The following is a 24,865-nucleotide window of genomic DNA, read 5'->3' on the forward strand; positions in this document are numbered from 1 at the left end:
ATATATATATATATATGTGTGTGTGTGTGTGTGTGTATATGTATATATAAAATATTATTTGCATTATTTCAAAATAATCCAATAAATACTATTATTCATTATGGTACACTTCATTGAATAATAGGCCTTCATAGTTCTCAAATAATATAGAAATCTTTTTGAAATATATGTAGTCATTATAGTTATTTTAAATACACAAAAACAACTGTTTCTCTTCTAGCAGAACATGGGGTAAAGGTCAAGATTGGGCAAGAAAAGAAGCAGGGGTCACCTTGGCATCCTTAAAGCTAATTTCCTACTAAAATTGATGAGATTTACCTTGCTTTTATATTTCTGATCTCCTAGTTTTAATTGTACAAATATCTCTGTTATGCTTCCTCCAGAGATATTCTTCCCTTCCAATAAAGTAATACTAATAATTCCATTCCAGAGTTGGTTCTTCTTCAAAGATTCTGAAAGACGCAGGTTGCGAATCAAAGAGGACTAAAAAGAAAAGAAAATATTTGTAATTTAGTTACTAAAATCTCTTGATAAATTCTATAGGCATGATTTCAGAATTTGACTCTGAAATCATTGTTTTATATGTAAATATTAACAACTTGTATATCAACAAACAATGAAATTTTAAGATAGCATTTTCCATAATGGGTTCTAATGGTGAAAGGCATTGTATCAGAGTGGGAAGGGAGCTGATCTCAGAGCCAAGAACTATGTTCGCACCAACCAATGTCTTTGTAAATGTTTAATAACTGGCAGAGCAGAATAAATGAATACATGATATATTTTTAAGTTTGATTTGCATTATTAATTTTTCCTCATCATCTTAAGTTTCTGAGTGTATATCTAGACCAGGGGTCAGCAACCTTTTTGGCCATGAGAGCCATAAATGCCACATTTTTTAAAATGTAATTTTGTGAGAGCCGTACAGTGCTCACAGTGCACGCTCCTGTAACAGTGCCTGAAAAAAATTGACTTTATGGCTCCTGAAGAAAGAGCCATATCTGGCCCTCAAAAGAGCCAGATATGGCTTGAGAGCCATATGTTGTCAACCCTTGATCTAGACAATCAGCAAAACAAATGAATTAAGCCTTTATTTGTAGTATTTGTTGATTTCTGACATTTCTGACACTGAAATTTTCACAATCAGCTCTCAAGAGCAGTGTGACCTGGCATAAACCAGCCCACAATAGGTCCAACCCCACCTCTGACAGTGTCACTCTGGGCAAATCATTTAATTTCTAAACTATTAGGCAACTTTCTATGACTTTAAGTTGCAGAGTATGCGACATCACTATTATGCATTGGTGGAGAAAATTCTCTCTTAGTAGTTCCCTATATCAGTTTAATCACAGGTGAAATGCCTGTCCTTAATCATATTCTAATTTTTGTAACCAGAATCTAGTATTAGTTCACTTTGTTTTGTAGTGGGACTGACCACTTACAGGAACAGCTAACCCCTGCCTTTAACCATTTTAGTATTAAGAAGAGAAAGGAATGACAGTGAATAGTGGAATAAATATTAAGCACAGCTCATTGAAATACCTTCAGGTAGTTTGAGATATTATTTGAATTTAGTTTTCACATTTGAGTTTGTAACTTCTCAAGTTCTTTAAGCTTCCAATGAAAATATCATCATCTAAGAATGAGATTTTCAATGGCAAAAAGAGCTAACAATACCCAAATAATAAATGATAGTGCTTTTTTTTTCTTTTTTGGAACAGGATCTCTATATTTCACCCAGACCAGAAGTTTAACACCCATTCTTGGTCCCCTGATCCCCACCAGAATAGTACCATACTTACTGCATATACCAGTTTGACTCTAGCCCTATCAAAGCTCAGAATTCTAAAAATTAAGTGGTCCCCCAATCTCAGCCTCCAAAGGAGCATGGACCATTGGCATGTGCCACCTGGCAGTGGCAGTGACAAATACTACAATATGAAAGAGATAGCAATAGATGCTAAAGATATGTAAGACACACATAGATACCTAAATTTCAGTATTATTAGGTTACATGAGATATCTGCATGATATTTACTTCAACATTCAAAAAATGAAATTCCAGTTCACTAGAGAATTTAGATATTTTTTTCTCTTTTTGAAGGAAAGGGGGAAAGGCAAAAAAATTTAAATGGCATGAAGGATTCAAGTTAATGGATGAATTCTTAACTTAGCTTGTTCATTCTTGTCATCTGCGCAATATATCTTCTGGAATCATTTAGACAAAGATTCACTCAGACACCAGTTAGTCACAATTTACCAGAACAAATGGTATGTCAGCACCATATTAATTATCTAGTGGCTTACCTCATCCAATACAAGTCACTTTCCTATCCTTAATTAGATGAAGAAACAATGCAAACACAGGATGTTTGGTCTATTCTTTTATGACAACTTTAAAAATGAAACACTGTGGAAAAATTCTATCAACCTTTCTTTTCTTCCCTCAATGTACTCAAAGTGTATAGTTTGAAGCCTGTTGAAAAGAAAGACAAATACATCTGCTACAAGAAAATGAGTAATTCCTTCAAAGGCTGAAATTTAGAATTAGGTTGTGACATACTTAGTAATAAAGGTTTATAAGACACATAAACACAAATGTCTTCACACTTCCTACCTCTTACTTATTAAGGCAAATGCAAGTCAATGTATTCTATATGCATGTTAATATAATTCACTTTAAATCATTATTTGGCTTATTAGAGACACAGGCTGAAACCTCCTACCTTTAAAAAGAAAATGAGATTTTGATTCATAAATCCAGCTGCATTTTTTTTTCAAAGTTTGACTCGCAGGCCAAAAAGCTAAAGCATGACTGTTCCCATGGACATACTTCAAAGTCCCGGCAGATATATTCCTCCCTAAACACTGCAACTATTTCAAAATCCTTTTTATAAAAAAGGGAGTAATGTCCACATGGGATCAAAGGGCATCCTACAGTCTGGCAATTGCCTAAGAAAAATGGCAGTACTTCCATGAAATATGCCCTAAAATAATTTTGCGGCTTGGTATGTCCTAATTTCAAATTGGATGTTTATCTTGGAAAGGCTTCTATCTAACTTGTCCATAAAACAGCTCCACTTAGCTCTATGAGCCCTGTGAAAATGGAATCCAAAGCTGGTTATTAAAGGGGCCTAGAGATTGCTTCCATATGGCAGAACAGCATGGGAGTGGAGGGCTAAGGCCTACAGCAGGCACTGCTTGGCTTGAGCTCCCGATCTATCCATGGACACTCGTTGCATTACACCATAACATCTGGATTATTGCTTGTAATGTCCCTGGGAAATATCCACTTCCCATCAAAGCCTTTATCTATCTCAGTCGTACTTTGAACATTTTAGTATTTAACACAGTCATGTTTGATGTGATGTACTTGCTGCATCCAGTCCAATTTCTTTCCACCTCCCCCCACTTTTTTTTCCCAAAGTCAGGGTGGGAGAAGACATATTTATTGTACAGTTCACAAAGTGAAAAGAGACATGTATTTTTTCCACTTAACTATTTTTTCCTCAAAAATATCTATTAGAAACTATCAAAATGTTCTTTTCAAAGTAAAATTTCATATTTTACATTTTAATCTGTTAGTGTGTATGTAGATACACATATATACACACATACATATATGATTCGTAATCATTTCCACATTTATTTTATACAGCAATAGGCTGTAGGATTGTACCTATCTACCAAAGGCAGTAAGTCTTTCTTTGAGGGTAGTGAGGTCTGAACCACTGTGTGTGCTGCAAATCTGATCTATGCTCTCAGAGTGCTATAGTGCTAACCTCTGCCATTCCCTTTCTCCCAGTCATAAATCATCTCATCTCCTCTAATTCACTTGGCTGTACAACTAAGATTCCTGAGCCTCTGCCTGATCTCATGCACAGAATTAGCTATCCCAACAGAGTTGGAATGTGAGGAAAGAAAAGGAAGTAACCTATCAAAAGGGAAGTCTATTCTACCTGAAATAGAACAAGCATCAGGAGACAGTGTCAAACCTTCAGTTGTGACCCTAACTTTGTAGTTCGCCTCACAAGTGTACTTTGGTTCATATGAATTCATTTTCTCTTCCCTACTAACTTATCAAAATAATATACTAATGTATTTTATCCATCTTTTCCCTAAACCTTTCATATTATGCTATACCTATTTTAGTATCTTCATTTTGAACCATGGAATTTTTATCCTAAATGGAAAAAATCAGAAGGATATTTAGAACTATATCTATATCACAAAATAATCTACCACTTAAAATATATAAAATAAAAATTAATGTACATTGAGTTGGTATTAACTACAACTATTTTTAGAATGGTTTATATTTTTGTCTTTACAGTATAAACTTTAAGAAATAGCTCATTTGTTTTCCTAATTTCTTTGTTTTGTCAATGGAAATGGATATATAAATATATACATATTTATATATATATATACATATATATGTATACACACACATACTGCTCTCAAAAAAGTATTTGCATACTTCAGTATTTAGGGGTAAGGAGACTAGCATGGCAGAGTAGATAGGGAGTTCTGGACTAGGACTCAAGAAATCTGAGCTATATTCCCACATCTGTCACTAAGTACTTGTGACTTTGGACAAGATACTTCATTTTTTTAGGCTTCAATTTTCTTATCGCTAAGATGAGCATAAGAGTTAATTAATCTCTAAATTTTCCTTACAGTTCTAAAGTTTTCTGATTCTATAATAAAGGAAAAGAGAATCTTATTAAAGATGCTCATGCTGAAATGAATAATATTTAAACAACTTCAGAACAAAAAAGTATTTTAATGAAGGAATGGTTATTGCTGATATGTAAAATGAAATAATCTTGGAGTTAAATCATGGAGCTTTAGTCACTGGTATTACCAAAGGGTTGCAGAAAGAACATTAGAGGGGTACTAAAATATAATGGAAATACATGCCATACTTAGTCAAAGCCCCTGCTCTATCTAAGGCAAGTCATGACTTCTCTAAGCCTTAGGTACCTCCATCATAAAGTGAGAATAAGAATTTCTTCCCTCTTTACCTCACAGGATTTTAAGAATGGCAAGTTGTAATGACTGTAAAAGTGAATAGCAGAATACTATATTTACATACATTTATAATAATGACAGTCATCATCTCTCTACTTCAAACGTCCTCTAATGTCTCATGGCATAGAAATGACTCTAGGTTCTCAAAGTCTATGCCATATGGTAAATGCTAGTAAGTTGGAAAAGTTTCAGATACATTAACAATTTGTGTATCTGCTGTCGAAGGCAAGACTAGCTCAATTCATAAAAGTTTATCATGAGGTTGGCTATTACATATGACATGTTTAGATAACACAAACCTCACAGATCCTATACTAAGTCACAGAAAGGTGATGAGGTGTACTGAAGGAAGGAGTGCCCCTACCAAAGAATTCACAAGCCTTTGAAGTGCTATTGCTAGTAATATGTTTACCCAGCTAGTGAGTGCCAGAACTAGTTTCCTGGAACCCAGGTCTTTCAGACCAGTTTTTTTCTATAACATTATATTGTCTCTAAAAGCTAGGTGACATCAAACTAGATTAGGAAGCATTCCAATGCAGTAAGAAAAGTGACAATACTATTCAAACTGATTTATACATTTAGTGCTATACCAAACTACCAAGGGGACACTTTAAAGAACTCACCAATATAACAAAATTCATTAGGAAGAACTAAAGTTTTTAAATATGAAGACAATGAAGAAGTAGGAATGAAGGTGGAATAGAATTTACAGACCTCAAATCATACTATAAAGCAGTGCATCAAAGCTAATATTTATTAAAATTAACATAGTTCAACACAATAGTGACTATACAAAGAAGAATAAAAAACATATGAATTTAATAATCTCAAAGCGAAGTACCTGGGGAATTTGCCAAGGATTTCTTGACAACCTTGAACAGTCTGGCAGAAATTAGCTTTAGACCAACAGCTTGTACCATATACTATGATAAATTCAGGATAATGTTATCTGAAGTTTAAAAGCTATACTAATTAAAAATAGAAGAGAGTCAAATCAGGTACTATTAATAGCTCCTGATAGGTAACAAATTTTAAACCAAACAAAAGACAGAGGTAATTACATAAGATCAAATCAAGAATTTCAAAGATGTGAAAGTGAAAGGTTGTGGCACATGAATATAATAGAATATAACTGTGCTGTAAGATCTAATTAATTATGAATACAGTGAAACATAGGAAGACTTTATATAAACTAATGTGTACTGAATAGTGAACCAAGACAACAATATATACTATGACAATAATAGGAAAGGAAAATAAAAGAGATATCTAAACTGGGTCCTCAAAAAGAGATATCATAAAGCATTTCCTCTCATTTCTTTGTAGAGAGAGGACAGTGTGGGTATTTAACACTATAAATATATACATTCACTATATAACATATATATGTATATATATATCTTGTATGTATATATAAATGTAATAGTACAAATATATTTTGATATGTTGGTTGGGTTTTTTAAACCTTTTTTTCTCTCCTTGCTTTTTTTATTTAAGGCCCTGTTCTTTTTAGTGGGGTAGATGAAAAGAGGGAAACATTAGGAAATTTGGATAATATAAAGATAAAACAGCAATAAAATTAATTTTTTAAAAGAATATTAGTAAAAACAATTAAAGGCAGGGTAGTAGAAGTGATATGTTCATAGATCTATACTCCCCAGCTATATAGTCATTATGTTTTTTGACATATGTATGGAAGACTGGGACTAGGGATGTAGTAAAAAGACATAGATTCAGCAATATGAGCAGCATTCAAGTCCTATAAAACGAGGCCATCTTGCCTTTGTTCACAAAACTACTATACCATCTTAGTTGAGGTCTGCACTTATACCTTTTCTCTAAACCAATGCAACCTCCTTTTAATTGGCGTCCCAGCCACCCTTCTCCCCTCCCTAATTTATTCTACACCCTGCTGCCAAAGTGATTTTCTCTATACTCGGATCTAAACCACATGATTTCACTACTCAATCAACTCCAGAAGCTTCCTATCACCTCCATGAAAAAATATAAATTCCTCTGTTTAGCATTTAAGGTCCTAAACAGCTTGTCCCCAAATTATCGTTTCCACCCCACCAGACCATACAGTCTCTCACCCCACCTACATTCTGCAATCCAAGTAAAATAGTTTTCTCTCTGTTCCTCATACATGAAAGGTTTACTTCTCAACACCCTACTTTTAAACTGGCCATCTCATATGCCTGGAATGTACTGCCTCCTTAATTCTACATGATACGGTACCGTCTCTTCCTTTTAAGATTCAGTCCAAACACCATCTTCTGCTTGAATTTATTACTGATACTTTCAACTTCTATTTGAGATTAAGTATTAATAGTAAATGTGCATTGTATTTAATAGGACATATTAAATAGTGTAGTTTACATTTATTCATTTCATTTTTGTATATATTCTTGTTGTCTCTTTCATTAAAATGTAAGTTCATGCAAGTAGGAATTGTATTTTCCCCCCAATACACAGAGCACAGACACTTAATAAGTACAGTTGATTGCTTGATTGAAAAGAGGGTTACCAACTCCAACAACAGAATTGTCCATAAAGCTTTCTAAAGCAAAGATGTGGACGTGTTGAGAGTAAGCAAATAATTTTAATAATATTCTAATTCAACTCTGATGTAGATAAAATTTCTCTTTGTCTCTGTAAGCAACAGGTAGTCATTGGAAAAAAGAAGGTAAAAAATAGGTCCCTAGCGACATCTGTGTAAGAAAAAATGTGAACATTAACATAGAGATGATTCCTATGATGATCACTAATCTGAAAGAGTTAAGGAAGAACATTCAGTTTATAAAATGCTTCCCCAAAATATCCCTGGCCTGACTTTCATCATGTGAAACTACTATACGCTGTCAACAGCTTTTATGGAATAACATGAAGATATCCATGCTTCCATGCAACAGACCTCCAAATGAGATAACACTAAACAGCTTCTTTAAGTTGGAAGAAGCAGATTTTGTAGCCATAAATCCTCCAGGTTCCCACATCCAATGTGGGAAATTTAGTTTTGTCTTTTTCCCTTAAATGATTTTGTAAGGATTTATGTGTAGTTCTGAGATTTACATTTTAAAATGAAGTCTAAAGGAAATAATTTGGTCACACAAATAGCATATCTATATGTATAAACCCATTAGCTAAAAAAGTTTTATGTGGAATTCAATCTACGTAAAGGGTAAAGTAAGTGTCATCACTAAGTTATTTCCTTTAAAAAAAAAGAACATGTTCTAGTCTGAAGAGGATGTATTGTACTATATTTCATACTTCTTATTCAGAAGAAAGGGAGATGCTTAGTTACCACAAAATGAATAGAATATACAAGTTGAACAAAAGCAAGTTGGTTCTCATCTTAAAACACTGAAGTAGGATTCAATACTGTGTAAATGATGGTGGACTTTTAACTATTTCATATCAATCATCAAGCACTTAAGTGTCAGGCACTATCCTAGGAACTGGGAACATATCAATGAAAATTTCATTTATACCTATAAATACGTATAAAATTTATACAACAAATGAATATAATGAAATTTGGAGGACAAGGCACTAGAAAGTGAGAGGACCATGAAAGAACTCATGTAAAAAATACAACTAATCTGAAATCTGAAAGAAGCTAGGGATTTTTAAGAGGTGGAGACAAGAAAGCATGCATTACAGCAGTGATTCCCAAAGTGGGTGCTACCGCCCCCCTGGTGGGTGCTGCAGCAATCCAGGAAGGTGGTGATGGCCACAGGTGCATTTATCTTTCCTATAATTGCTATTAAAAATGTTTTAAAAAATTAATTTCCAGGGGCTAGGTAATATTTTTTTCTGGAAAGGGGGCGGCAAGCCAAAAAAATTTGGAACCACTGCATTACAGAAAGGAAATTAGGTCCCTGCAAAACATGGAAATTAAAGATGGAATATTGAGTCTGAAGAAGATCAAAGAAGACAAATGGGCTACATCATAGACTATATGAAAGGGAGAATGTATACTAAGCCCTGAATAGTTAGGCTGCAACCATATTGTCAAGGTCTTCAAAAGATATAGCTTATATGATCTGAGAAATAACAGATAGGCACTGAAGGTTAATGAACAGATGAGTAATGTGTTCAGCAATATGTTTCAAGAGTATATTATCTCTGGCATATATGGAGGATGAACTGGAAAGGGTAGGTACTTGTGGCTGGCAGAACAATTAACAGGAGATTTTTCCTGTCTCCCTTCATTGTAGGTAGACTTTAAACTTGCACAAAAGGCCAGAGAGTCAAAATCTAAAAACTGTCTTCCTTGTCACAGTCTGTTCCGTTTTCATGACTTCTTTGCAATAACTCAAAGGCCAAAAATGACTTTTCCAAAGAACTAATGCAATTTAGTGCCAAGCTCAACTTTGCTTTTAATTATTATATTTCACCAATGGTGTATTTTTTGCCTTCAATTTTCTGAATTCTCAGAGGTTAAGTCTTGGTGGAACGTCACTGTCAAATCACATTGTATATAATCAGTGCATCAAACAAAAGCAAGAAAATGGGGCCTACAGAGTTAGGCATAACAAATGAGGTCTATAAGCCAATGCTATCTTTTAAAGGCTACATTTTCCAGAATTATGATTACAATTAAAAAAATATTAGAAATCATTTGACCCAACCATTTAATCCTATAGAAGCAATAAAAGCCCAGAAAGATGAATGAATGAGTGTAAATGCCTTTATTAAGTACTATGTGCAAAAAAACATGGATACAAATAGAAAAAAGCAAGATAGTTTCTATCTTCAATGAGCCTTTATTCTAATAGAGGGAGACAAAATATACAAGAGATTCCATTTACAAGTCAGGTGGAAAGTATCCATGATCCTTAAGGCACAGTGGTAATTGCTCTTCTTTAATGTGATTTCCACTAATAAAAAACATGTCTATGTATGATGTTGAAGCTTAAGCAGTGCCAAAGACTTTAAGGAGGGGAATTATTTTTCCCTTTGGTCTTCACTAACTGTGGCTGCTGAGGAAGGAGGAGCAACAGCACCCATAGGATATTACCAGGTCTTGTTCTTATTCTCATTCTCTCCTCTCCTCTTCCCTCCTTTTTAGACTAGATCTCTCTTTTTTGCCCAGACTGGGAATACAGTGACTCCTCACTGTCCTGATGCATTCATAATCAGCACAGAATCTGACCTCTTTCACTTCAGGCTTGAGCAAGTTTGTCCTTCCTTAGGGAGCTGGATAGGCATCCATTCCTAGGGGATCCTCATAGTGATACTTAAGTGCTTTAACTCTCTATAGCTCAAAACTTCTGAGCTCGAGCAACCCACTGCCCATAATCTCCCATACTTGCTTCTCTGCATGATGATTGATAGGGCTAAGATGGAAGCAAGACAGTGGGTCTGGGGCACCAGTATTTCTAGAGCCCTCATCTCTAAAATAGGGATAATAATAGCACCTACCTCACAAGGCTGTTAGGATCAAATGAGATAACATATGTATGGTACTTTGTAAACTTTAATGCACTATATGTATATATATATATATATATATATATATTATAATTAAAATCAATTAACTATCACTAGTCAATTTTTCCCAGACCTAATCTAGGTTATATATTGAACAGTAGCACTTTTATGGTCTATAAAGGACACAGTATTGATGGTCCTTGGGTGGTTGTGCAGAGGCAGTGAAGGGATGTGGAGAAACATCTTCAAGCCTATGACTTCCTAGTCCCAAGACAAAGGGTTTCTTGAACAAATCCAGATTAAAAAAAATAAAACAAGGCAGCCAGAGGTTAAGTGTCTTTCAGAGGTCACATAGCTAAGAAGTGTCCTACTGGGCCACCTAGCTGTCTCTATAAATACAAATATAATACCATAACTCCAGGGTAGGAAAACAAACTTACTTTTTTTCTTTTTAAAGAAAATAAGATGGGGTTCTGAATGGGAAATGGAATTGTGTTGAAAAGATATGTGACTGAAGTGAAAATGGAAAAGGAAGACAAAATATATTCTCTCTCTGCTTCTTCTTGAAACCTGTCTCCAACTGAGAGATGTAAAAATAGGTTAGGAATCTCAAAAGTAGTGCATGCAATCATATATAAATTCAATATATTTAAATTTAGGGATTTCCACCTGATAAGTAAGTAGAATGTGTGAATGAACAATTTCTGAGTACACTTGAAGAGGAGGGGTGACTCATTTTCCCATTTCCTGACAGTATAGTATATAGTGTTCAGTGCAGGATAGTGAAGAAATATCAGATTTTCTGCTGGCAAAATAAAATATTGAGTATAGCTTGAAACCAAATTAAAATGTAACTGGGAATGTTTAAAAATACAATATAACATGGACAATATAAATTTGTGGTTTTCTGTCAACATGTGCTGCAGAGATCTGATGCCATTTGATTCTGATATCTCATAAAATGGATGTAGATGGCCATCCTAAGAGACAGGAAAACATGGGTTCAAGAACCACTTCTGACACATACTAACTGTGTGATCCTGGACAAGTTACCTCTCAGTGCTCCAAACAACTTTTTAAGACATGGGGAGTCTGGGGGGAGGAGAGGTGCTACATCTAGGTGGCCCAGTGGATAGAGCACCAGGCTTCTCCAGAGTAAGAAGAACCTGTATTCAAATCTTACCTCAGACACTTCCTAATTGTGTGACCCTGGGCAAATCACTTAACCCTGTTTGCCTAGCCCTTGCCTTTTTGTCTTAGAGTTGTTACTAAAGCAGAAGGAAAGAGTTTAAGGGGGGAAAAAAGAGCAGGAGGCAGTCTTCATTGATAGAGGTTTTTTCTCACCATGCTCTCCCAACACTGAGAAAATCAGAGATCTAATCCAAAAACTAACCAACCAAATGACAAACAACAAAACAAATTAGGTCCGAATGAACTACTAACTCCTCCTTTTCCTGATGTGTAGACATAGAGCAGCACAATTTAATAGGTAAATAGCACTTCTCCTCACTTCTTTCCTCACTCTCTTCCCTTTTCATTTTTCATATATCAAGCTATTCATATCCTGGAAAAACTGCCATGTGGCTAAAGGTGTTTTAAACAATTTTCAAACCAAGAAAGTGCTCAAACCCAAATCAAGTCACTCTTTCTGCAAATGGCAGTCTATGAAATATATCAGCAAGAAGAGAGATACCAAGTGAAAATGATACATTACATCAAGCTCTGAAGGTAGTCTGAGTAAGATCAGAGGGAGAGAGAGGAGAAAAAGCTTGAGGAGAAGAGAAAGAAAGGCAGGAAAAGAATTTAAATCTCTGTGACTAGGTCAAAGTCAAGACTGTAACCACTGTGATTTGCAAAATAACTTCCTGAATCTCACTCATTAGGCAAAGAAACAAGTCTGTGGAGGCAGCTGCCCTCTGGGAAAAGGAAGAAGAAAAGGCATTTAAGTTGACAGGAGATAGCTGAGATGGTATTGGACCCTGTGGCATCTGAGTTTGCTCCTCGAGATGTGCCAATGCCAAAGGGTGTTTCTAGAAAACTAAAATACACTGAGGAAGACAAACAAATAAAATTAAAGCAGGATGAGAAGCACAGGAGGGAATGGGACTGTGCCTCGTGATAAGTTAATTCTCAGGATTCCAAAGTAACCTTTTAGTCAATTTATTCAATCAGTTCACTCTGACTGAATACATGGCAACAGAACAGGGAAAGCTGGCAACTCTGTCACTCAAATTGTTGGTATGCAATCTTGCAGGTTGAAATGAGAGTTTCCCCAAGCAAAACAAATTGTTTACTTGTCTAGCTTGTTCCACAGTGAGCTACTGCCTGCCTGGGTACTGGTGACTGAGACCATCATATTAGGGAGAATAAAAAAAGTGATAAAGAAAGCATCAGCAGTGGATTCCTACCAAGCAACTTAGATGTATTACAAAGAACTTCCAGCGATGGAACTAGCAATGTTGGAAATAGCAGGGTGCTAATGGAGGGTCTCACAAGCCAGTTTCAATCTTTATATTGACCTTCATATGGCAAGGCAATCCTCCACATATATCCACATTATAAGTGCATTATAAGAGATATACCTCTTTGGGTCTTAACATGTTCTACACACAAAAAAAAAAAACCTAAAGGAAAATAGGTCTAAAAGTGGTTCATTTATAATATCTAGAAGTTGCGTGAAGTGGTCAAAAGATTTCTGAGGTTAGTAAGGTTTGGAGACCCTAATTAGGTAGCTGTTTGATGATAGATGTAACTAAGCTTCTAAGTCTCAGGATTGGGAAATAATGGCAAGAACCTTTTTTGGGGGGGGTAGTTGGGAAAAAATGAGATTATATAATTATGATATTTTTCTAAACTTATCTACAATTAATATCAAAATATAAATGATAGAAGTGATAATTTGCAAACTCCGTAAATTTATCTATATTGCAGATTACATATAGCTATAGACACATACATATGCACACACAATTACACAGACATTCCATCTGCTATTATACCTAATTTTCAGCGAAAGGGAGAATTCATCTTGACATTATTTTTTTAAAGATATCAAAATGAGAGCAAAGAATTCTTAGTATAACCTAAATCTTTTAAAAACATTCTCTCCACATTCTGATTTAAAACTTGAGATGTAATGTCAAGAAAAGAATATAAAAGAAGCCCACAGAGGTACAATACTTTGGAACCTTCTGCTTGATGGGTTAAGATGATGCCATTTAACTCATATCATTTCGGATGCAATTATGGATATGAAGCCAAGTTATTACTAAAATAAAATTGAGGTGAACAAGTCAACATTTTCATGGTTAACACAAGCACTTAGAACCAGTAAAATTTAGGATACTTTTTAATATGTAACTCTGTTCTCTTAGAATCTTTATTGAGTGCATTTTTAATATTATTGGATAATTCAACTAAAATTTTAACGTTGGAAAATGCAAAAATTCCCTGTAGTTCAACAAAAATTAGTTGGAAAATCTATGCCTAAAGTACCTTTTGTTAGTCTTTAACCTGTATGGACTATGGCTTTTCCATACACAGATAGCACTTATATTAAAAAATACAAATAATTTTCTATTTTTCCTCCTCAGATAAGCAATAATCATAAAAATAAAGATTATTTAGTATATTCACCATATGTGTTTGGAAGGTGTCTACATATCCATATATATGTATAATTATGTATATAGACACATACATATAGATGTACATATACAGTGTGAGTATATAGATATGTAGATTCAGGTACATCTATATCTCTGTTTAAATGTATATTCTAGAATAATTGTTACTACACAGTATATAATATAGTAAGAATTCCCTAGATATTCTATGATTTTTAAGTCTTTTTTTTAACTGTAGAAGGAGGATTGGGAATGCTGACTATCCGAGCTCTACAAATATAGATAATACTGCTCTCTAGGATCCCATGTTTCCTTCATATTTTTGATATCTTTATCCAGGCCGTCAACATTTTTTCTCCCCCCACTCCACTCCTTTGACCATTCTTCCATAACCTTTCCTGTCCTCCCTAGACTCCAATATTCCCCAAGCTCACAATTTTTCTTCCTAGCCTTTATGTTCTTCCACAAACTGCCAGTACTGTTGCACAGACCAGAGTTCCCTAACTAAAGATGGTTATTGATGTGCAGTACTAGTTTTTTAGTGCGGTAGCAGAATCAATAAACTAGAAAATACTGCTTTGTCAGGTTTCACCAAAGCATTCTGGGAAATTCTTTACTGTTTCAGAAGGCTGCAGAAACTCTTCTTAATGTGTGAGAGCTTGAACTGGCCATTCTTTGGTGAGAACTGATACTCTTCTACCCTCTAGTGACTATCACAGAATAAAGCAAAGATTTAGGGAATGTTTTTGGAGAATGAATCATGATATTTTCCCTAATCCAATATCATTATTTGGCACCTCTTAATTTTATTTTAAAAAGATTCTAAGACATTAACCAGAGCCTTGGGAAACAAATGATCTGCCAGGGTAACATAAAATCTTATCTTAGGTTATTTTTAAAGTATCCAAAAATGCAAAGATTATATATTATGTCAAGATACTAACACAGACAGAACTTTGGCTCTTCTGGAAACCAAAGGGCAAAGTCTGAAACATTAAACTTTTTTTTCTTGTAAGCATGTAGTGAGCAATAATAACTAGATCCAAAATATCTCTTTAAAAATTGCAGACATAGACACACATATACGTACCACATATTTTAGTTCTGCAAATTTATAAAATACATATATAAAATACTGAAACAATTTTATAGTTGCAACAGTCATTAGAGATTATCTAATTCAGATGTCTTACATACAGTTGGAGAAATTGATCCCCAAAGAAATCAGGTAAAAATGAGTGAGAGGGGATGAATTAGAATCCAATTTTCCTGACTTTTGAGTTCCCTATTGTTACACTCTATCAAATATACTGATTATGCAGATACAGCATATGACAATTTACCTGACAGAACAGTTTTCAAAGGAACTCAATATTAACCTTAACCTTAGCATTAGTCAACACAAAATTGTTTGCTGAACTGATTATTCATTTCTGTCTCCTTACCCACCAATCCTTCCAACACTAGTATCTGGCTACATAACTTAAAACAACATTTCTTTTAAACTAACTTTGGAATTGAAAAGACAGCTTATGAAACTTGAATCTACAAATGTTTATACAAAATTTGTAACAAACAGGGAAGAACAAAAGGCACACATGCACATATATATGTATCACATACATATACAGACATACACATGCATATATACAGATTTCCAACACAAGTTCAGATGTTATACATATGCCCACTCAAATGCACACACACAGATATGAAGTAACTTCTTGGACATATTTTAGAAATTGTTCACTAAAAAGAAATACAGATTTCTGGGAATTAATATAGGTTTTTAAAAGAGAGCATATAATTTTCTCAATTAAGAAACTAATATTTACTTCCAGTATCATTAAAGCTAATTTAATATATTTTAAACTAAGTTTAACACCCTCTAATTAGAAGAAATGTAAGAAAATGCAGTGTATTCAAGAGTAAGAAAAAATTATTACTGAAAATAATATATTCCTGGTTCTCAATTGAAACATGTGTGTATGCATGTTTGCTATCTATTTATTCAGTCATATTTGCTACAAATTTTGAAAAAATGTTTGCAGTTTCCAGTGCTGAATCACACTTTGTCATTTATTTAGTAGATACAAGTAGAGAGGTTCATTAATTGCATTTTATCAGTAAAAATTACATCCAAAAATGTATAATATTCAGAATTTAGTTTATCTAGATCATGACTACATTAACATTACCAACAAAGAATTTACTAAGTAATTTCAAAGGAAAAAAAAAGCAAAATTACCTTACTTGCACTTAACCTCTTCCGATTTGACCATCTCTAAGAATGGTTGCATAGGATCCCCCAAAATTCCATGTAAATAAATGAAGAGAGAGGAAAAAAAACAAACTGTTAGTAACAGTAAAAGGTACTATGATTACAATAGTTTGTAATTAATTTTTCAGAATTAAAGGGAATTAATTTGATACCCAAGTGAGCGTTATGATGTAAAATGTGTCAAATACATTTTAATGAAATAATTTTTCTGATAATTTCCATTAAAAGATAAGATGGAGTTGAAAACAATGTGGTCTGCTATAGTACATTAGGTATGTCTGAAAAAAATTCACATAAAATAATTACACTTTTGTGCCACACTGAAAAACAAAATTCACAAAGATAAAGCATTTCCAGATAGTATTCAGACTTCCAGCATGAATTCAGAAGCCAGTATATGAAATTTATTTGGCTTCATTGATTAGGATCCCTCTTAAAGATGGCTGAAACAATCTAATTTGTCTACCATTGAAAAGTCTCAAAAATCAAACATAGAATGGAACATTCATTTTGAGAGAGATTTGGGAAAAGAATCTTAGAAATGTATATGAAGAACATGGACCATTACTTAGTAAAGAAAAAAAAGGCAGGCTAATTTAATTAAGCACTAAAGGAAAAAACATTTTTTCCAAAGAGCAGTAAGCTTTACCACAGAATCTATTTTAACTCTCATTTGTCATACTCAAGTTGTTAAATGTATTTCATAATTAAAATTCTCTTCCAATAATATTCTTTCATTATTCCTAGTGCTGCTCAATTCAGGAAAGCTCCACTTTGGTTAGTTAAACAACTAACTGGTTGCTAAAACTTGAATAAATGCTAGAGATTACATCTTAATTATGGATATAATCAAGCATGCTACATTAATATTATGTGTGCAGTGGTGTATTTTTTGGAGAGGGAAGGAAATTGTTTGGGTAAATGGTATATTTCTCATACCCAATATTCTTTACCAACAAATTAGGAATGCTATTATAAATAACATTGGAAGAAAATATAATGTTTCATAGACAGAAACCAGAAATACTATTAAAGCACTGTTTTACCATATTCTTCATTAAAAGTTCATTTCTCCTTTAAAAATCTTAAGTTTAATAAATGGAAACAGATTATATATGCCAAAAACTAGATATCACATATATCCAGATACATGTTTATTTATCGAGATATAAATTTAGTTCTGGTGATACTATTTTCAAGCAATAAGATCTTAATTTTTATAACAATTTCTTCAAGTTCTCAAGTATGTCAATACAGCTTCTATAACTTTAATCTTCTTCTTTCAAAATAATGTTCTTGCATATATTCACTTGAATATAAACTAAATTTCTCAAGGCATCAGAGCACCTGATTATTTCTGACAATTTGACAGATACCATAATTTAGATTATCTTCGACTCAGGCTGGTCCAAGAAGTAGAAACAATACAGAGAACTACTGAGATCCACTTAATCTATAGATGCCTAGGAACTATGCTATATTATGTTATACCATACTATTGTACACTATACGTCTCCATACTATATTATAGTATATTAGTCTTTAAATCAGAACATAATTTTAGAAAGCATATCTAATATTTTCAAACAAAAAAATCACTGAAAATCACACATACCATTCATTGTTGCAAGTAACAAAAGTATAACATTATCCTACATTTAAATGTTATCTTAAATCAATTTTTAAAAAAATAACAAGATTCCTATATTCACCTATCTAAATCCTATATGAGTAATCCTAAATTATTCCTTGATAACTTTTAATACCTTGAATATTAAAAAAAATAACTAACATACATATATGTGGAATCATTGCTTTTAATAATGGACCCATGTTACATTGCTAAATGAAGCTTCTCATGACAAAAATTCATCTATCCAGTCAGAGAATTCAGGTGTTCTGGAACTTATACACCTAGCTGCTTTTACATTAGAAAAAAAATTTTAATGAGTAACTTTTTAAAAAAAAAACTAAATGTTCAGAAACTTTCTCATATATCAAATGATACTAAAAATGTAATAATTTCTTTAAAAAATGTACAAGTCACATGAAAACAATATTTTTGAAGTGTAATTTTCCAAATAAAAAATTCCTCTTAAAGAATATGAAACAAAAGGTCTGGTTCTATACTAAAAAACATTTCTTTTGTACAGCATATGGAGGTTTCATAGTTATTCTTCTTGATATCAAAGTTATCATGATGTACCTTTTTTATAAAGAACTCTGACTCAGAAACACTAAGTTTATCCAGGACATGCTGAAGCAATTGATATTCTATCAGATCATCTCATTCTTTTATAAGCTTAAAAAATCTTTCTGAACTCAAATTTAGTTTATATTTTGAATAAGTCTTTAAACACTACTTCATTTTCCAATTCAAAACAAACCGATGCTAAAGTTCAACATAAAAACTAGAACCTGTTATTCTGTTTGTGGTCCCCTTAATGGTTCCTTAAGAGATCTTGGGGAGGAGTTACTTAATCTAGATATCATAGTTTATCCATTTGCAAAAAGCACACCTATCTATACCAAATATCAATGCATTTTTAAAAATCATTTCTATAAAAGATATTAGAAATTTCAGGGAGTCCTTTCCCTTTTACTGTTGACTACAAAACTTGTGTGGTTTTATTAGACAAACCAAAATTTCCAAGATAATTACAAAAAGTAGTAATAAATAAAAGTAAAATTATAAAAGGTAATGAAGGGAAACTATAAAATTCATTTTTACTATTAATTTCTACCCAAAGCCCATGTCCTTTCCAATAATTACTCCCTTCTCCAGACAAAAACTTTTGTTTTTTTAAGATTTCAGTATTATATCAGCTACCAAACACCCAATTTAACAGCAGGCTACAGAGTGGCACAATTTATTCTGGAAATGAAAATCAATAAATTTATCTGCATTTTATCTTTTTTTCACCCATAAGGTGGTAGTATTTTTTAAAATTGTTTTACAAATCAGTACTACCATATAGATAGGGCTTTTATTACAATTTAATTCTATAAAAGGAGTCAAGCTATCTTCCCTGAATATAAAATAAGTACATCCACATCATGCTTCATAAACATCATGATGAAATATAGTTGTTTGTTTATTACCAAGAATTCTTGGACTAGTAATACATTATACACACTGTTATTTTCATTTATTTATAGTAAATTCTAATATTTCAAAAAGTATGTCTTGAAGAAGATATGAATGGAAAACATGTTGGTTAGAATAAATTATAGTTCTATGAGTTTATATTTTAACACTTTAACAACTACACACTGTAACATTTAAATCGAGGAAATTATTCCTCACAGCTAAACACTGTATGGGTCATTTGGAACCTAGCATAAAGTGTAAACAAAACTGTCAAAACATACTTAAAGTCATCATTCAGACTACCATTAACATAACCCTAAAACCAGAAGCTACACATGTTCTTTATGGTTTTCTAAAATAATATCCACAGTCAACATTGAGATATTCTCTCTTTAGAACTGTTCCTTCTAGGGAGAAGTATAGTATTTAACCACTAATAAATTAAATTGGTCCTCTATAATAATATCTCTTGTAAGAACAAGAGGCAATATAATCTAATAAATACATTGGTGGCCTTTGCATCAAGAAGACCTGGGTTCAAATCTGGACTCTGATATATAAAGAATTTATGTCTCTACATAAATCATATAATCTTTCAGTGACTTAGGAAACTCTGAAAGATTATAATTGAATAGAAGGTGCTAATGTCAATAGCAAGGTAAGTTTCTAACCAGTAGTTTTTCTATACCAGTAAAAAATAAAAATAAATGGAACAGATCTCAATACTTAATCTGAGAGCCAAGTCACAAAGGAAGAAGTTAGCATTTCTTTACACACACACACACACACACACACCACTTACATTTCTTTTGAAATCACCTTGTTTGACTACCAAGTTTAGGTTTAAAATAATGACCCCCATGTCCTCTTCTAAACTGTTTGGGTCTTCCAATTTTAAAATACGTTCAGTCGTCCTATGGACAAACAGTAATAAATAGCATTAGCTTTTTCAGATATACTAAAAGATACTGATATTATGAACTAGAAATTATAGATAAATCCTTCCCCTTCTGGTTTTGAACGATGCCATGATTCCCAAAGCAATCTTTCAATTCTGCTAAGCGGAGGTTTGACAAGTAGGGGAGGGTGAAGTAGAGGGTGGGAGAAGAATTGATCATATCGGTTGCTCAGAATTATCTTTAATAACTAGCCAGTTATTTTTTCACTTTCCTACTAATTATTTTGGTGACAGGTTAGCTTTCATATATATGATTGTTGTTTGTAAATCACATCATAAAAGAGTTTCAAAATTCAATCTAAATTATTATTAAGTGCTACATATTATCTCTTTTATCTGTCATCTCACCAAAGATTCATAATTTAACTGAGTTTCTTTTTTGTGGAATAAAGCTACTAAAATTCTATGAAAATGGGGACCACAGATATGCTGTGATAAGAACTGTCTCATCTCTTCCTATGGTCATTTTGTAAAAACCATTTATGAAAAAGATACAGTACCTATTAAGTTCAAGTTCACTAAGGACTACAAATGCAGAACCCATAAAGTCAGATGTAGTTAGGTCTCGATCATATACCTAAAAGGGAAGATAAATAAAATAATTCATGCTTTGCTCAAAATTATCAAGTATACTAAAATCATTATCCAACAAGACATTCTGGGTATGGTGAATTGAATTTTTAAAATTCTGCATAAAATGTATATGCAGTTAATTATACATATATTAATCAATATTACTAATTAGTTTGTACCATGTTTTAGATGCATGTTTACATATATGTTATAGTGTGATTAATAATATGCCACATTATTATGTTATATATAATTATGTGTGTTTAAGACAAAATTAACAAATACTAAGCAGAGGAAGAATTTACTTCCCCTCAAAGATTTTATGTCTTAACTTTGGAACATCAAAAGAAAATGATATAAAGCCTAATTCATAATAACAAACATTTTACATACTTCTTTTAATATATAATTTTAAGTAAATTTTTCCCATTTGCAACCCATTTGTCTAATAAATATAAATTTGCTAAACTCATTCTTTAGCAAAACATCCAACTATTTCAATACAGATGTTACAACAATTGTTTGCAGCCAGTATCTTATATCTAATGAGAAACCTTTCATTACCTATAATTGCGCCATCAAAGGTAATCATTCCTAAATTCTGAAAGCTTAAATTTAGAGAAAATTATCCAAATGAAAGGTTTCTTTAGCTCACATTCCAATGATCTAAGTGCAATGGACATCAATATACAGAATACAGAATTTTGTCTTTTATTCAAATCTTAAAAATCCAGCATTTGAATATAAAGTATTCATTTTCTCAAATTAATTTTGTCATTCATCTTCAACCGCCAAAACAAGAGGGGCAAACAAGATTAATGCTAAAATGTCACATTCATAGAGGGTTACCTTAACTCGAAGTTTTTGATCAAGGCTTTGTATTGGTAATATAACTATCTCATCCCAAACTGGGTTCAGGTTCTTATATATGACTTTGCTTTTGTACAAGGTCTTGCCATTCAGCTTAAATTTCACATACGGATCACTTGTACCTTTAAAAAGAAAACCAAAAAAAGAAAAGGAAAGAAAGAAAGAAAAGAAAAAGAAGAAATAAGAAAGATATTTTAAAAAATCAAGGAATCACAAAACAAAAACTTTGTATGCCCCCTCCAAACTCAAAGCACATCCATAAAGTCCCCATGAAAGTCCTCCTATATATGATGGGCCCCAGAGGCCAAGAGAGAAAAAGATGAGAAATGTCAGGATAAATGGCATTCTTTTTGCCCCTTCAGTGTGTAGAATCTGAATAGAGTTCTCAGTTTTGTTCTGTGTTGTTTTATTTTCTTTCTTTCTTTTTCTTAATTCGAGGGAAAAAAAATTCACAGGCAGCGAGTGACAGTGTCAGCAATCATGGGAAGAAGGCCATACCTCCCAGGAACAGCAGGGTGTCAGGCAAAAGGGAAAGAAACCATTTTAAAGAGCATGGCCAGATGGTTGACTCTACAGGACCTACAGATTCTTTAAAAAAAATTCTCTGAAGCCACTCAGATTCAAAAGATGGGTCTGAACAACATTCACTGAAAAGGAGGGCGTAGAGATTAAATCGACAGTCAATATCTCTTTTTGACTCTCTGCACCTGGAAGAAAGCCCTAACATATTGTTCCACAAGGGCCAGCTGAACTCAAAACCAGCTACTCAGCTGGCCGAAGACCTGACATCTCTGACCTGCAATGGCACCTACTGTGGTGCTTTTAAACTGAACCCCAAAGGGATTAAGAGAATCGCTTATTATACTAGTCTCTGAAACCAAATTACAATGAAGACACGAAGAACGGTCCGATACAAAAATATGTGCAACATTCAAACCACTAGAAGAAAAAACATTGACTTACAGGCAAACTGTTGATATCAGCAGAGCATCATCAGCAACACATATGAAAAAAATAGAAGGTTTCAAAAGCATGCGTCGAATGAAATATTTTGGAAAATGTGAAGCAATGACAGAAATAAAATCTTTTCCAAATGTACTTTTAAAAATTTTATTGAAGAATAATGTGAATATAAAATTTAGAATAAATAAATAAGTTAATAGTATAAATTAAAATAAATTTTATAAACTAGAATAAACTTAGAAATAAGAAAAATAGAAATAAAAATTACCACTCAGTAACGATATAGTAAATGTATCAATTTTCAGAAATTAGGTACAATATTATGTAGAGCCCAAGATGACTTTGTTTTGAAACGCATTTAAATATTCTGTGACCAAATATATGATTAAATCCTTAACTCCTAATCAATTCTTTAATCCACACACTTGTTTGAGCTACTTTTATCTGCTAATTTAGCCTAAATTCTTTGCATTATTGAAAAGTAAAAGTTTATGACTGTTCTATTTAAAGAGGAAAATGTCAAAACAGAGCAAATAAGTAAATAAATGAATAAACAAAACTTGAATAGAAGCTGGGGCAATAGTTCAAGAGTAGGGGCCTCATTTATACTGGAAAAAGGTGTTTGGGGATAAAAAAAAAATAGTCACAAATACATCTATCCATTCTATCAGTTTTCGTTACTATGAAATACCAACGTTAGCCCCTTTCTCCCATTTTGGCCTATTTTAATTAAGATCTCTGAGAAGAACAGTAACATGAATGCTTTCTAAGGCATTCTGCAGATGGTAGTAAGCAACGTGGTCCACCCCCTCCCCTTTTTACTGTACAACAGAGGGTCTCTGGTGAGTCACACTTTAACAATCATTCTGATATATATATATAAAAAAACAGTGGGAAAAAAACTATAATAAAAAGAAGCCTTTAATTAAATGAAATTGCCACTCTGGGATCAGGCCTTCATGCCTGTCAGCTTACTCTCAAAATAAACATCTCAAAACTAGGCCTCAGTGGTGTCACTTTCTCACAGGCAAGGCATACTGGGTAATCCCTAGGCATCTTGACAGCTACATAATGTTCAAACTGTTTCACGGGTGAATGGCGGCACTTGCGTGAAAGAAAATATTAATGTCTGGAATTAATAGAAAAAGGGATGATGGTTTACAAAGCCAAACAAGGAAAAAGAGTGTCAAGTTAGTACAGCGTTAATTGTTAGGGAAAATCATGGAGAAGGGGGCTGGGGGTGCTGGTGCATGCAGTGGTTTTCTATCTGAGCGTAAATGTCGGACTGTCAGGGAAGTAACATCTCAACTAGTCAGGCTCTGAAAGAGGTCGGCTGCTCAGTGGTACAGCTCCCCTATTAGACACATGATGAGATGACACCCAAACGGGACTCTGACCTTTTTGTTGGGAACTCCTTAAAAAGAGGGGTCTGCAGCAAAAAGAGGTAAAATGGCGTAATGAAAGGAACAATGGACCCCGAGTCAAGAGACCCAAGTTCTTGTCCTAGTGCTGCCACTAACAAGCTGTGTGGCCTTAAGCAAGTCACCGAACACCTCTCAATTTAAGTTTCTTTGTTTGTAAGATGAGAAGTTTGTCTAGATGAGAGCCCTGTCCTAAATGTTTTTGTGTACAGTGCTTGGCATCTCTTTTGCAGTCTGGTGAAATCTGTGGATGCCTTCACAGGATAAAATGTGTTTTCTATATTTATATTTGAAGGAAATATTCAATTTCAGAAGGAGGTTAGTAAAAATAAAAATGTACTTTTTTGCATTGCAGTTCTAAAATCCTTCGAATGATTCGTTCTTTCTTTCCTTTCCTTTTCTTTACTTTCTTTGTCCCTTCCTTCTTCCCACCTTCTCTTCCTTCTCTCCCACCCTCATTCTCTTCCTTCCTTGCTTCCTTCCTTCTCTCCTTCCTCATTGCTCTTTCCTTCCTTCTCTCCTCCCTTCGTCCCTTCTTTCTTCTTTCCTTTTTTCCTCCCTTTTTATCTCCTTTCTTCCTTCTTCCTTTCTTTCTCATCTCTCGCCTTCCTT

The 24,865-nt window shown here is 33.4% G+C and overlaps 1 protein-coding gene across 1 annotated transcript in view; it reads right to left on the reverse strand.

The window, feature by feature from the left end:
• Positions 1-24,865, reverse strand: part of MCTP2 (multiple C2 and transmembrane domain containing 2) — a 185,918-nt gene that overhangs the window by 118,187 nt on the left and 42,866 nt on the right. Inside the window, exons 5-9 of the mRNA XM_044660134.1 lie at positions 21,849-21,991; positions 20,927-21,003; positions 20,271-20,382; positions 16,345-16,380; positions 319-483 (exon numbers count right to left, since the gene is read on the reverse strand). Of these exons, the coding sequence (XP_044516069.1) occupies positions 319-483; positions 16,345-16,380; positions 20,271-20,382; positions 20,927-21,003; positions 21,849-21,991 (533 nt within the window). The remainder of the gene's footprint in view (positions 1-318; positions 484-16,344; positions 16,381-20,270; positions 20,383-20,926; positions 21,004-21,848; positions 21,992-24,865) is intronic.

This window comes from Gracilinanus agilis, chromosome 2 (assembly GCF_016433145.1).
Source record: "Gracilinanus agilis isolate LMUSP501 chromosome 2, AgileGrace, whole genome shotgun sequence".
NCBI lineage: Eukaryota > Metazoa > Chordata > Mammalia > Didelphimorphia > Didelphidae > Gracilinanus > Gracilinanus agilis.